General features: G+C 43.9%; 1 protein-coding gene across 2 annotated transcripts in view; it reads left to right on the forward strand.

Annotated features, from left to right (window-relative positions):
- Positions 1 to 6,892: 6,892 nt before the first annotated feature.
- The window catches only part of SRPX (sushi repeat containing protein X-linked), a 42,891-nt gene continuing 35,423 nt past the window's right edge, over positions 6,893 to 14,360 (forward strand). Inside the window, exon 1 of one of the 2 annotated variants that reach the window (XM_035316020.1) lies at positions 6,893 to 7,059. In XM_035316020.1, the coding sequence (XP_035171911.1) occupies positions 6,990 to 7,059 (70 nt within the window). In that variant the 5' untranslated portion in view covers positions 6,893 to 6,989. The remainder of the gene's footprint in view (positions 7,060 to 14,360) is intronic. The other variant, XM_035316021.1, reaches the window with a different exon arrangement.

Raw genomic sequence — 14,360 nt, forward strand, 5'->3', positions numbered from 1 at the left:
GTTACATGTACCTGTGTATTAATATAAAACTTTTTTAACAAGGTCACAACCCTTATGATAAAAATGTAAGGTATTTTTATTATTAAAAGGCTTCCATCAAGTGAACAATAACAAAAAGCTGTAGAAACATTTGAAGTATATTTTTCTATAGTTTGTTACTTTCCCAAAAATAATGTATGTCTTTATTCCTAGATTTCACAGCCCAGTTATACAACAGAGATCTTGTTTCAGAATCTCTGATTTTCTAAAATTTCATCATCGGAGCTCCCACTAGGTGGGGTTTGCGTTCTTCGGAGGTGTAACTGTGTCGTCCCAGTCTCTGCAGCCAGCAGTTTTCCTTCCCCGGGCCCCCAAAAAGCAGTTAAAGATACTCACTCTATCAATGTTTCTGGTTCAGAATTATCTGATAAGCTTTATTTTGTCTGGATTATGGCTTTTTGCATTAAGGTCCTCTGGTACATTAAAATTGTTATATAGTGATATTGGTTTTTTGTTTTTTGTTTTGTTTTGTTTTGTTTTTTTTTCAATTGTTATAGAGAGATACATTCATAAACATTTAAAGACAGAAAAATTAGATCACTCGTATTTCTGAATGTATATGTAGGTATTCAGTGGGAAAATTCTAATACAGAAGTTCAGGTAAATGATCTGAAAAAAAAACCTTCATATATCTTGCTTACATATATATGAATATATATGCTGATACATAAAAGTGTGTGTATATAAGCTAAGATACATATATATACATATGTATGTATGTCCATATGTTTGTAAATGATCAATAATTTATATATATGACCAGAAATTACTATTTCATACAGATATATGTTTGCTGATTTCCAGAAGCACAGGATTCATTCCTGCATCTATCATTGCTATGGAAGTTTGTGATGACTGAAATAGAAAAGGAGAGAACATGCTTTTCAGGCAGTATTTTGAACTTCGTATAATTTTTTCTTTTTTCTTCCAGGAAATAGTTATATAATAGGTAAGCGGTGTCCAGCTTTTGTCCCTAAGGAAGGTTTTAAGTCATGTTATTGTCATTAGAGTAGCTGAAATGAATTAATATCTTAATGGTAAACTAAGGTAAGTCCCAATAATCGTGTGTGCATAATTACCTTATGTAATTATTGATTAACTTAGTAGGGGTTCACTTGAAATGAACTCATGAATAAGATATTAAGTGCCAGCTTTTACAAGCGCCTTTTGACATCTAGCATTTTTTACACTTAGTTAAGTATATCAGAAATGCTTTCTTGCACCCAAAGCCCACTCTGTACTCAATTTCCATGGAAACCGCTGGCCAGGCTCCCTGCTGACTGAGAAGGGGGTCCTTCGTAAAGCGACATAGTTACACTACCGCTCCTGATTCTGCTGTCACTACTCTGAACATCTACCTCCAGATGAAGCAATAATGCTTCACTCAGATTTACGACATGCACTTTGCAGCATGGATGCTAAACAACAGAAAAAAAAAAAAAAAAAAAAGCTTCAAAAAATCTAAAGTATGTGAATTAGCAGTAGAAATCTATTTGAATTGGCTATTAAAATCCAATTCTGAGCAAATTTAAAGATACCCAGGCGTTGGATATGAAAATGATAACCATTTACAGCATCCCTGGACAATTTTCTCTCTTTAAAATATAAACAATCTGTAAATATCCTAAGAGTGCTTTTAAGAGCTATGTAATTTATACTATTCACTACTCACAAGGGTTACATTTTCACACTGTGCGATATCTACATTCCTTTAAGAACATAAATAGTGTCCTAGTTAAGTGTGATGAGATCACTGCTAGTGGTGAGAACTGGGAAAATTAATGCTTTGATAGTAGGTCTGCTTTGCTCAATCCCTTATTACTGATCAGGTGTCACTCAAACTTCAACCTGTTTGCTTCTAAGACAGTGCTGGAATTGCATTTTAATCACAGAATGTAATTACCAGTCTCTTTTTCAGATAGAAATGACTCAACAAAAACATTGCAAAATCTAAATCTGGCTAAATTGCCGTTCTTTTATTTATACACAAAGAAATCTTTCATTTTCAAGACCATTCTCATTTTATGCTGAAACAGTTTGGACACAGCTGTTTCCAATCAAACTCATCAAAAACTGAAGAGATCTTACCAGTTACAATTTTAAGAGATGTTAGCAGCTTAAAAAAATTATAAAGAAAAAACAACAGCTTTTGTTCTTTGCTATATCTATTAACATTAAAACATGTGTCTTCTGATACACCTCATACCATTCTTGAAAATATTATTCAGTATCTAACTAAGAATCCAATATTCTCTTCCTTCCTCCCCCCCCCTTCTGTTATGTCACTGCTGAAAAAACTGTGAGTCATCCAGATGGAAGGAGGAAAATGCAACTGGTGTTCTTGAAGACTTGCTGCGTATGTATAGTACACATATGCGATGTATGCGACTGACCCAGACCTCTACATTGAAATTTCATGCAGGAAAAAAAAATCTTAGTGGAGAAAACGTGGAAAAGTCCTTATGCCTTTGCAGGACAGGAGAGCATGAGGCCACCAGTAACTGTGAAGATGCAAAGAGACTTGGGTCAGATCACTGGCACGTGGTGTACTGTGGAGGGATGTGCCTGGGGAAGGAAAGCACAGAGAGTGCTGTCCTGTTGAACATTTCGTTCCCCTAAAATATCCACCCAGAGCACTACATTCTTCAGGATTTTTGTCAAGGAGTAAGTCGTTAAATGAAGATTGTTGTTGCATGCAAGAAACTGTTTGATAATTATCTCAGTTATTGAAGCTTATAGAATTTCCATTAGTCTACATCCTTCTGACATTTTTATCCAGTGATGAAGCTAAAAGCCTTCTAGGCTTTTCTCTACAATTCTGTTTTCTGTCTGTATCTTAAAAAAATAATAAAATCTACTAGAAAATATGAATATGTCACTTAAAAATGCAAAATGAGCAAAGTCTCTTCGACAGGCACGCTATCAGCAGTGGAGAAGCCTTTCGCAAGCAGCATCGACTGAAGCACCTACTCTGTGTGAACTGAGGCACAAGCTTCGCAGGCATTTGTTGAGAGCAGCATTACGGTAAGATTGAGAAATTTTGTATTTCATTCCCAGGATTGATCTGTGTGTGACACATCTGCCTCTTTCTGGCAATGTCTTCCCCAGATGTTTTTTTGCCTTTTTTCCTCTCGGTGCTGCCCATGCCTCATCACAGCAGCGCCCACCCCAGAACTTCTCTTCCTTCCCGTCATCTCCACAGGTCAGTCCCAATCTGTTCTTCCTTTTCCATCCCGTCTTTGTCAGAGTCACAGACATGTCCCAACACTGGAGTGCACCAAACCAGCCTGCAAGCACCCAGACTGCCCCCAGAGTGGGATGCTATCAGAGACCAAGTTCACGTGCAACAGGCTGACATCCAGAGTGAAAACTTGAGCCCCACGAGCTCGTAGGCAGAAGATGCCGAGAAGAGGGTCTGGTGACAGCAAACAGAGCAACAACCAAGCATTGCAAACCGTTGCTGCCACTAAACGTCACAAGAAAGTCATTCATAAACTTTCAAGAACTGTAAGGGTTGCACAGTGCTACATCACTGATATTTTAGAGCTTTCTGCAGAAATTAGCAGGAGTAACTCTAAGTATTGGAGCATTCTTGTTCACCAGGACAATTCACTGGGGTAAAAACACGAGTGTAATTGTTTCCTGGATGGGGCCCCCCGTTTGTCATCTTCTTATCATGACTAATAAAGTCTTAGCTGGGGCTTCCAAAGCTTAATTACATGCAGCTGGGTTGTTGTTTTAGGCTTGTTTCATTGTTTTCTTATTTTTTTTTTCCTTACCATTCTTTACTAATTGGTGAAAAACTTTAATCGGATTGTTAAACTTTATTAAAAATAGTACTTGACTGAATTTCTCCCCTCCATCAATAGCTGTTTTTGTATTATCACTGTAACTGTAGTTAAGTTACAGCAACTTTGGTACAGACTTAGAAAATTATACTTCTGTACCCTTATTTTAAAAAGCATGAAAGGAATTATGTGCATAAATTAACTCAGAGGCATATGAAGAATATATCTGTAAGTCTCCAACAGCACTTAACTTTGCTTTGGGTCTTATTGTGTATTAACTAAGATATCCTCACCCACTTTCATCCTGTACTGATGGCTAATTTTGTTTTTAAAGAGCTTTATTTAATTTGGGGACTGCATTTCATTTCCTCTAAACAGTCAAAAACTGTGAATCTTCAGTGAAAATCATGGTGGTTATTTCTTGTGCAATGCCAGTAGTGCCTGGAACTGCAAATAACCACAAACTTAAATATTTGGATTTTTTTCTATGACTGTGTGAAAGCTGAGCTGAGAAAAAAAAAAAAGACCAAGACTACATTTTCAAATTCCAGAAATGTGACACTTGTTCAATACATTCCTAGTACCAAATCCATTCTCCTATTAAAGCAAGAAAACGACTTCACAAAAATCTTAGTTGTGTTACAAATTCAGAAAAGTTTTTAAAGATGTCTTGAACTTGTCTTTCAAGCCTCAGTCTTCTGGGTGGTTTTGCAAATCACCCTTAACAAAGGGACAGAATACGGGTTGCATTGCACAGATAAACTCTGGAGCAAATCCCATCTGCACAAATGGACATCTCAGTATCGCCATGTCTACAAGGCTGATTTCAACCAGTTTGTCAAGGATACGTTCACACTGTTAGTTATGCTCACTCTTGCATCTAAAGTTGAGCTGTATAACTCTAAGGCTATGTAAACCACTAAAGCTTTTTGCCTTTCCCAGGGCACCTAGAACACCCCAGGAGCTGGACAGCAGTGGAAGAAGAGCATCCCAGGCAAGCTCATGCACAAAGCTCTGCAGAAACCCCTGCAGTTGACAACCCAGGGATAGTAAAAAGCAGCCAAAAACCATCTGTGGTTAAGCTGTTTGAGCCTGTGGAATCGCACCTACCCCATTAGGAACAGCACAAAAGTCATTTAAAAGCTTGCCGGTTACTGCAACTCAGATAGGATGCGTGCCTCTACTAATATGGACACCAAAACAGCAGTTAACTAACTTCACGTACTACTGACAATTTAGCTTCTTCCACTGACTAACCAGGCAAGGTGGGTTTGTCACCAGCACCTGGTTTCTGTATTGCAGTAATGCAGTTTCAAATGGCTTGGAAAAGCGAGCCAAGAGTGGCTGTGGCCTCGGGGGCCCGGATTGTACAGGGACAGCTGATGGAGAAGCAGCAGCTGCATTCAGAGTGGCAGTGGCTCCTTGTACAATGCTACCAGTCCTATATAGACCTGATGTTCTCAAGAAGAATATTCTAAATGAAAGCCACTGCTTTGGAAATGGGTGGCTGGAAGGACTCACAGAAAGAGAAAGTGAGAGATAACTGCTCCATTATGGTCTGCTTCAGGTATCCCAGCTGTTCCAGCACTTTCTCATGCTGAACTGTTACCAAAGCCTTGCAGCACAGATGAACTGCAGAGATAATCACTATTTATTGCAGACTTTTAACCTTTTACTTTAATCTTTTCTACAATATCTGTGCCAATAATAATAGCCTAAGGCAAGCCTTTTTTCCTTATTCTTCCACTTTCAAACAGAGCAATGTCGGTCTTTTAAATCTCTCCTCACATGGAAATCTGTTCTTTCCTTAGGCTGGTAAGCTGTAATGGCTCAGATGATACTGCTGACATTAAAAAAAATAATAAAAAAAAATGATAAAAACTGAATATTGAAGTTTGACCTAGTCCAGCTGCTTCTGCAGTAGGCAGAGCACGATCCCATGGGAGAAGAGCTGGTGCTGAGGGCGCACGCCAGGGGCAGGGTTTAACCTCTGACACCAGGCTGGGTGGATTCGGGTGGGGAGGGATGCTTTGCTCCTGATCTGAACAAAAACTCCATTTAGAGTAAAATGTTTGGGAGGAAGCTCCCAAATGCAGCACCCATCCTGATTTTTACTGTCGTTTTACCGGCAGGATCCCATTTCTTAGGCCGCTTTGGTATAGCCAGCCTCAAAGCTGGGCAAAATTGGTGTCTCACTTTCCAAACTTCCATTTCCCCTTGTGATGCCATCTTCGCTCTGAAAACTGGTGCCTCATGTTTCTAAAGGAATACTCCATGACTTACTGGGCAAGACTCCCCCATCTGCCTGTGCTTTGCTGGGAACAGGGCAGCCCATGGGTGGGATGTGAGGAGCCACCTTAGGATGTCCCCTCCTCTCCCAGCGCACATTTTCTTCCCTGGCAGCCCAGCAGCTTGGGCCTGTGCTTCACCACACTGCCAGCAGCTTTTGTACACATAGATGTGTACATGCTCTTTAACATGGAATTATAAAAAAAAATACCCAAGCCTAGCTGTAGTCGAGCTTCAGGGCTGACAGGTCTCCAGCTTTAATCAAGCGTTGGAAGATCTGATGCTCTGCCTGGAGACCTCTCTTCCGTGGGCTAGGATTAGGGGAATCGCTTTCATCCGGCAGGGGGTGAGAGGAAGACCTCCAGTCTTTGTGGTTCTGGCAGAAAGCCCACAGACGTGACCCCGAGCCCCCCGGCAGCGCAAAACGTTAGGGGTAAACGCAAAGACTCCGCACTTTTCCCTCATGACCCCGCGGTCCAGGGGCCGGACTCATGCTTTCGGGGCTGCCCTTCCTCACCCTCCCGTCCCCGCCGGTGGAGGCTGCTGGGGGCGAGAGGGGCTCGGCTCCGGCTCCCTCACGGACTTCGGGTCGTGGGGAACCGAGCCCCGGGTGAGGGAATGGGGTCGGCACCGGCCGCCTCCCGCCGGGCAGGGGCAGGGGCCCCTGGCCGTCGGGGCCGGTCCCGGCGGGCAGGGCAGGGCAAGGGGAGGCGAGGCGGGGCCGGGCCGAGAGCCCTCCGCATGAGGAGGAGGAGGAGGAGCCTCCGGCCGAGCCCGGGAGCCCGCTCCGAGGATGTCTCCGTCCCACTCCTCCTCCTCCTGCCCCTTTGCCGCGCAGCCCTCAGCCGGGAAGGGCCGCCGCCGCCGCGCAGCATGGCGAGCCGCTGCCTGCGCCTGGCCGCCCTGCTCGCCCTGACCGCCTGCCCCGGCCGCGCCTACCAGGGTAGGGAAGGGGGCGGCAGCCGCGGGGACCGGGAGCCCCCCGAGGGGGATGAAGGGGGCTGCCGAGCCGGGGAGATCTGGGACGGCCCCGGGGAGCGACCCTCGCCCGGCTCGGGGGGACTTCGAAGGGGAAGGGGGGGGGGGGGGGAGGCTCTGGCACCGCTCGTTGTCCTCCCCCCGGGTGGAACCCGGCCCGGTGCGCCGGGCTTCTGGTAGTTAGAAAGTCGTATGTTTGTGGTGTTCGGCTTCTGATCGCTTGCACGGGGTTTAGCGGAGTTTGAAAGGGGGGAGATTTAGGCCCGGTTTTGGCGGGGAAAGAAAATGAGCCCGCCGCGCTGCCTGCCCCTGCGGAGCGGCCGCGCCTCGGCAGGTCGGGGGGGGCTGCTGGGGACCCTGTGCGGGTGCAGCCGGGGCTAGCTGGCGTGCAGGCGTGGTTTTAGCAGGTGTAGGCTGTGAAAATCCGGGGGCAGAGGTATTGGTTCAAATTCAGGTGTGTTAGCGGGGGTTGACACCGCAGAGAAGCGATAAGCAGGTAAGGGAGGCGTCTGGTGTGGTTGCCAGCTGTGCCTGGGGGCAGCCGCTGTTTGCTGCCGGCTCCTACTCTTGGCATCCAGCAGCCGGTAGCCCTGTCTGTGTAGGGCCATAAAACGTCCTAGTGGTGGTATTTGTGAGTTGAAGTTAACTTTTCTTGGGTTTATTGGCATGCAGCAACAGACTTCTTTCCAGCGCGAAAGATGCTGGAACGCGCGCTTGTGTTCTTTCTTTACAAAACACTAAGGTATTGGATTGCTAAATCAGCAAAGACAACAGAAGTTTCTGTCCTGGCATTTCTCTGAGGACTGTTGTGCTGCCAAACTTCCTTATTTTCTTAGGAAGATAACTGAATGCTTTATTTTGCGGTTCATGTGAATGTTAGTCTTCAATTAGTTTGCAGAGGATGCTAATATCCTGCTCTTCTTTCTTCTTAGAAGGCCAAATGTAACTTCTACCATCTCAAAAACACACTTTTTTGTGTGTAGTCTTCAAGCTGACCACACAATAGCCTGCTTGTTTCACCTTTCGCTCATTTGAAAGTCCAATTTTGCTATTAAGCTTAGCGATAAAGGCTCCAAACTGTTTAAATCATCAGCAGCTGTATTTGTAAACCCTAATATTGAGCTAAGGTTTCACATTCCGTTTCTTTTGTTTGTGTATTTTATTAAGAGAAAATGTGATACTCTTTCAAACCTTTATTGTCAGTATGAACTCTACCAAGTATTTTTGTTCGTGACACTGTGTTGGTCTCTAACTGTGCTCATCAGGTGACGGCATGCCTTCAGGTAAACTGAAATAGCTCCTCCCAGTAATTTCGGTACGATGTATGTCTGTGTGGCCCCCTTGATTACAGATTGTACGTGCGTGTACTGTAATGAACTGTTACTAGGAACTGAATGCTTTTTTTAATTGTCAGAGCCAAGGAGCCTATTTTAGAGCCACACAAATTGCTTATTTTTGGTAGCAGATTGTTATTTAAACAGCAGGAGTAATTTAATCAACTCTTGAGTTCATAACTTGATAAAATTGAAGTTTTTATTGTAGAGCGTTTGTGCTCCATAACCCAAAGGCTATGGTGAACAACATACTAAATACAAGTAATTTAGGTGCTATAAACAGAGTTCTGTGATCCGTATTTGATGGTAGGCAGTGAAAATCATTGAGTGATGAGTTAACTCTCTCCTTGGGATTAGGAAGGTGACTGAAAATACCTGAATTCTTAGTTTCTAATCTTGAAAGATTTCCCTTGATTCTTTTGCATTGTTCTGTTAAAAGCCTGTGATGCACTGGTGAAATTTCTTTCATGGCACTGCTAAGAAAAAAGTCCATTTGTCCCTCAAGAACGTTTTAGACATGCACCTTTTGGAAGTTAAGGGGATTTGTGTGTTTTTGCCTAGGGAGCAAAGAGAGAAACTAAAGACCTTTGAGCTCTTGAGCGACTCTGTCCTTGTCAGGTTCTTCTTGCCTTCCCCAGAGTTCTTCCCATCTCTTTTTTTTTTTTTTCCTGGTTTTCAGAGCTGTGGAAAACCCAGGTAGATCCTTTTTGTGTAGGGCTCAGGCAGAGCACTGACGACCTTCAGGTAGGGCTGGATGAAAGTACAGCTAAACGTATGTGCATAGGAAATCACTTGTGTACAGGTACGTGGGACTGAAATCAAGTGACACTGTGTGGGATAAGACTGTCGTACTCGTGCCTTTACACTTTTAGTAGACAGTTGTAAGGAAAAGCTAACCTCTGACAAAAATAATGGGGAGTGGTTGTACTGCATTAAAAAAGAAGCTGCACGTTAGAGGAGAATATTGCTGTGAAGGGATTATGAACCTCAAGAGATGCCATTAAGATCACCTAAAGAATATGTAATACTAGAGAACTGTTTTCAAAACCTTTATGATATTTAAATAATTGAAAAGCAATATATGCGTGTACTATGTTTGTAAGCATATATATGTTTGGATACTTCGATACACATTAAATACAAGCAGGACGATGTCTGGTTGCAGGATGGGCAGCTCTTAAAGCTGTAGAGGAAGGGCTGCATCTGGGTGAGACTTCTCAGTGCTGCAGCCTTTGAGAGAGAGGCATTCCTTGCCCAACTGAGCTCATGCTGCAAATAGACAAGGGATTGGAGGAGAAAACTGAAAGAAGTAAATATTTAAGATGGCTTAGAGTCGTATGGCAGGCTTTAAAAAAAATCTGGCATTGCAATTAGTGTCTTGATTCCCAGTTATAGCTCCTATCCATCAGACTGGGCTGCAGCAGTCAAGAAACTCTCTCCAAGCCCCTAAGCAGCTGGTGTTCTGCATTGCCAAGGGTGGGGCCCGTTGTGTCAGCTGAGGTTTTTCTTGTTGCTTTTTTAATGCAGTTTGCTCTCTGCCCGTTAATCCTAGGTGACAACTTTTGTAAAAGTACGTACAGGACCCACTCGTGTTCTTGGTTCTGTGTGTGCTGGTCCCCTGAAGCCAAGTGCACCGATGCTGAGCTCGTGGAGGATGCAGACCTGGGTGTCCCTGAGGCTGTCTGAACCTAAACACAGAGCAGAAAGGCACCATCTGCCCTCACATAGCCTGCAGGCCAAGTAAAAGACAAAAAACATCACATGAATACAAGCAGATAAGTATGTCCTATGGCACAGCTTTATCCCAAGAGTTGTGCCTTGGACCAGTTGTCTCCTGCTAAATAAGTTCCAGATAGCTGGATGACTGTATGTGAAGAAATGAGCAAGACTCCCAGCCGCAGAGAGACCTAGCAGAAATGACATGTTAAAGTGACCTCGAATGCAACACATGTCCTGTTAATATCCATCAAGAGTGTTGTCACCCCTTGGTGCTGCATCTGTGCTTTCTCACGTAAAGCTGGCCATCTTCATGAGCTACAGCCATTCCCACTGAGAGCTCCTCACGCCACCGAGTGTTATCAAAGCACTGTGCATTTCCTTCTGGGTGGTTCTTAAGGGATCGCATCCTCAAGGATGGATGTCAAGGAGATGCAGGAGAGCTCAGGAGCTGTTACTTTTCACCCATGCAAGCTGCTGGGTGCCGCTTGCTGCTGGTCCTCTGCAGTAGTCAATGGTAGCAGACATGACACAGGTTTTCTAACTTGATTGTTTCATAGCTTATAAGATGTATAAAAATATTCTACTTAGGTATTCCTGACTGCTGAGCCTTGTACTGTGCTGCCATACATGAGGTGAGGGCAGTGCAGGGGTCCCAGGAGCACCTTCATAGGGAGAGGTAAAAAAGTTTTTTTGACAACTTGGGTAACAAAGTAGACATTCTTTGAAGTACGTGACTATTTTTTCTGCTTCTGAAATGTCTGTGTGTTTGTTTTTTCTTTAATTTGCTGCTTCAAGTTATGTCATGTGAAGTACCTGCGATGTGCTGGGGATAGATCGTTTCACAAGATCTTCACTTTTTTTTTTTTTTTTTTTTTTTTTTAGTGGGGTAAGTTGAAAGCTCAGCACGCAGAGCATTGCTGGCGGGCCATCAGTTCTTTGCCACTGCTTCTATTATACTTAAAGGAACGCTGTTAAAGCTGTTCAGGCTGAAAATTTGTGCTGCAATACCTTGAACGTGGCTCCAGATTAGAGGTTTTAACTTTGATTCTCTTCTTCCCTATAACCTGAAAGAGCCACTATAGAGGTCTGCCAGATTTTGACACAACTTTAACTTGTCCTTCTGCCTATCTCTACGTAAAGAGAGAAGGGGTCTTATATTTCTTCAGAGGCAACAATGGAAATAAATTACATTTACCCGAGTTGATAAGTATGGAAAGCTGAGCTTTACCAATGTCTTCTGTTAGTTTTCCTGAATAATCTTGACAAAACTTTGTTGTGCTTGAGGAGGTAAATGGTGTCTTTGCTGTGTACTTAACACACAGAAATGTGAAAGCAGCAGGTATGTGGAGAGTAAAGTTCTTGCAAGTGCAACGTAAGAATGATTGGAAATCCTTCCCCCACCTCCCATTATCTTTAACTAGTGTTTCTTGGCAGCTGCAGGTTTTTTCCTGAGAGAAATGTCTAAAATTACATCTTCCCCTTACGTTCTGTGAAGATGAAAGGAGAATGAATATGTTTAGCATGGGAGCACTTCAATAGCCTGCTACCAGCATGCTGAAGTGAATCTGTCAAAATACCTTGGGGCTGGACTAGAGTTAAACTTTTCTGCGAAAAGGCTTATTTGAGGAGGAAGTGTTGCTTATTGGTTTCTTGTTTATTCTGGATTCTCTACGTGCTTCATGTACAGAAGTCTCTGGACTGGCTGGGCTGCTGTTTCCAGGCTTGGATGGCTAACCTTCATCACCAACTATACATACATATTTTTTTGTGTGCTTCCTTGTCTAGCGCTTAGGAAATGCAGCTTTGCAAAAGCAGCTGCTTTGTATTCCTTCACGGAAAAGCGCTGCTTTACAGGGTACTTCTGGGAGTTTTGCCTTCCCTCCAGGAACCACCGTGGGACCGCTTTTGCTGATCAGCGTGGGCTCCTCTCCGCTGCTGCCCAACTGCTGGGGTCTCTGTCAGGATCCCTCACTTTGGTTCCTGTTTGTTCAGATGCTACAAGGTAGGGTTTGGAGGCTGCCAGGGGTGTCTGCAGTACAGGAGAGGTTTCCCAAAGTCCCAGCGTGTCTCTCAGGTGCATCCTGTACCAGGAGTGCCAAACTGCAACATGTTCTCCTACACCCTCCCCTGCAATTTGGCACAAAATAAGCAGCGAGGGTGAGATGTACTTTATTCTCTCAGTGGTGCTGTTCCTTGCGGCTCTCCCCCGGGCTACATTTCACTGTGTCCACTCAGCAGCTGGGAAAGCCGCTGCCCCCCTGCGCTGCACAGGGCGAACCAAAGCCTGGGAGATGGAGGCACCCCCACGGTATCAGATCACCCAGCCTCTGCCAACGTGTGCAACTCCAGTGGGGAAACATTTGAGCAGATACCATTTGTATAGCTTGATGTGTTGTGCTTTAGACAATGAGAACGTGCCTTCGGCCGAGGACAGGTAACATAAGTGCGGTTCAGGCTCGGAGCTGTTGTGAAACCAAGTTTTACCCGATGCATAGAGCCCCAAAAGAAGCAGTGAGAAGGCTTGAAATGATGATATTCTGGGTTGCTTTTGTGAGATGTCTGCAGGTTGTCGTGAGCTATCTTCGAGGGGCAAAAAGCCACAAGCAGAACATGCAAGATACGTATCAAAGATTTTTGAGTGTATTTATATTTATTTGAAACTGGTGACCGAATACCTATACATGTGCTTGTACATCTCTGAGTTGTGCAGTGCTTGAATTGTGATGTGCAGCCGTGTCCTTCAGGGAGGCAGAGAAGAAACTTCTGCAGCTTTGCAGGAAAACATAGCAGTAAATTTTATGCTATCATTTGCTTCAGATCTTGCAGTAGACAAAAATATGCATATGTGAGAATACTTCATATATGTAATTTGGGTGATTTAGAAGCTTGTGTTATAATGAAAGTTTGTTTGGAAGACTCTGAAATTACTATGTTGCTGTTACAGAAAGAGTCCCTTTTTTCAGTCGTGACAAATCTCAGATTTCACCCAGCGCTGTACAGACAGGTTTTCTTACAATTGGAGATGTGATTAAAGACAACTGATCTTAGTCTTCCCTACTTCTTGCCCTCTTCTTCTTTTCAGGAAATGCCATTGCTTTTCAGGGTACTGGATTTAGGCATGCCTACATCTATACACTAAGAATAGCAGCACAGTTTGGAAGCAGTCATGTATTCAGGCTTCTCCAGCAGTGCCTTGTCATGCTGCACGGTTTACCCGAAGCCTACACTTAACCAGCGTGGGCTGGCCAAGTGAGTCACTTTACAAAGTCTTTCCTTTGTGGCTGTCCTATGAGTTTTAACCTAGCAGGGTCTGTGGTCCTCGCTGGTGTCCCTCAGAGGTCTCCTGCCAGACTTCCTGACACTGCCTTGTCGGATGGGGTGAGATGCTGCTTCCAGCTCCCACACCAAGCTAAAAGTCTCTGCCAGTTACACTTTTCTTTGGAGTTTTCAGACAATGCCCTTAGAATAAAGGCTTAATTTGAATCTCCCTGTCTTGAGTCTGTCCGTTGTGGCTCTCTATGTATAATGTGTCGCTCGTAAGTAAAACAGGCCAAAATTTGCATGCCTCTATCCAGCTGTTCTTGAAGATTAAAAACGTGTTGGCTCACAGCCATTCACTGCTCTAAGCTGCCCAGAGACAGATACCAGAGACAATGCACCAGATACTGAGTTAAGGTGGCAGGGAACGTTTAAATGAAAAAAAATAATAAATAATAAAAAGGTCTTTCCCATACTTTATTTTTCTGGGAAGGCAATGGATGTGAGTGCTCCAGAAAGCTATTACTTGCTGAAAGCAGGTATGTTCCTTGTTAATGTAGCAAGGAAGAAAAGACACGGCTTGTTGAAGGTGTCTTCTGTGAAGGCATCTGGCTGGTAATTTGTTTCTACTTTGTACCACTGATTTCTTTTCAAGACTTTAAGGGAGCTGGTTAGCCTGTGTCTGCTGGATCCCTTTTTTAAATGGTTTATCTGACCAGAGAGCACACTCGGAAGGCTTTGGCTGAAAACCTTCATATAAGGAGCAAGCACTATTATCTGTGCCATGCATCATATTAAGTGAAAACATGTGGCTGTGTTTAGTTATGGAACTGCTACAGGAAGCTCCTGCAGCTCTTCAGAACTGGAAAAGTATGACCTGTGCATGACTGCTGTTTGGGGCATATCCATACGCTCGCCTGACTAGTCTCTCCATCCACCACAACATCTGGATGAG

Source organism: Oxyura jamaicensis, chromosome 1, assembly GCF_011077185.1.
Source record: "Oxyura jamaicensis isolate SHBP4307 breed ruddy duck chromosome 1, BPBGC_Ojam_1.0, whole genome shotgun sequence".
Taxonomy (NCBI): Eukaryota; Metazoa; Chordata; class Aves; order Anseriformes; family Anatidae; genus Oxyura; species Oxyura jamaicensis.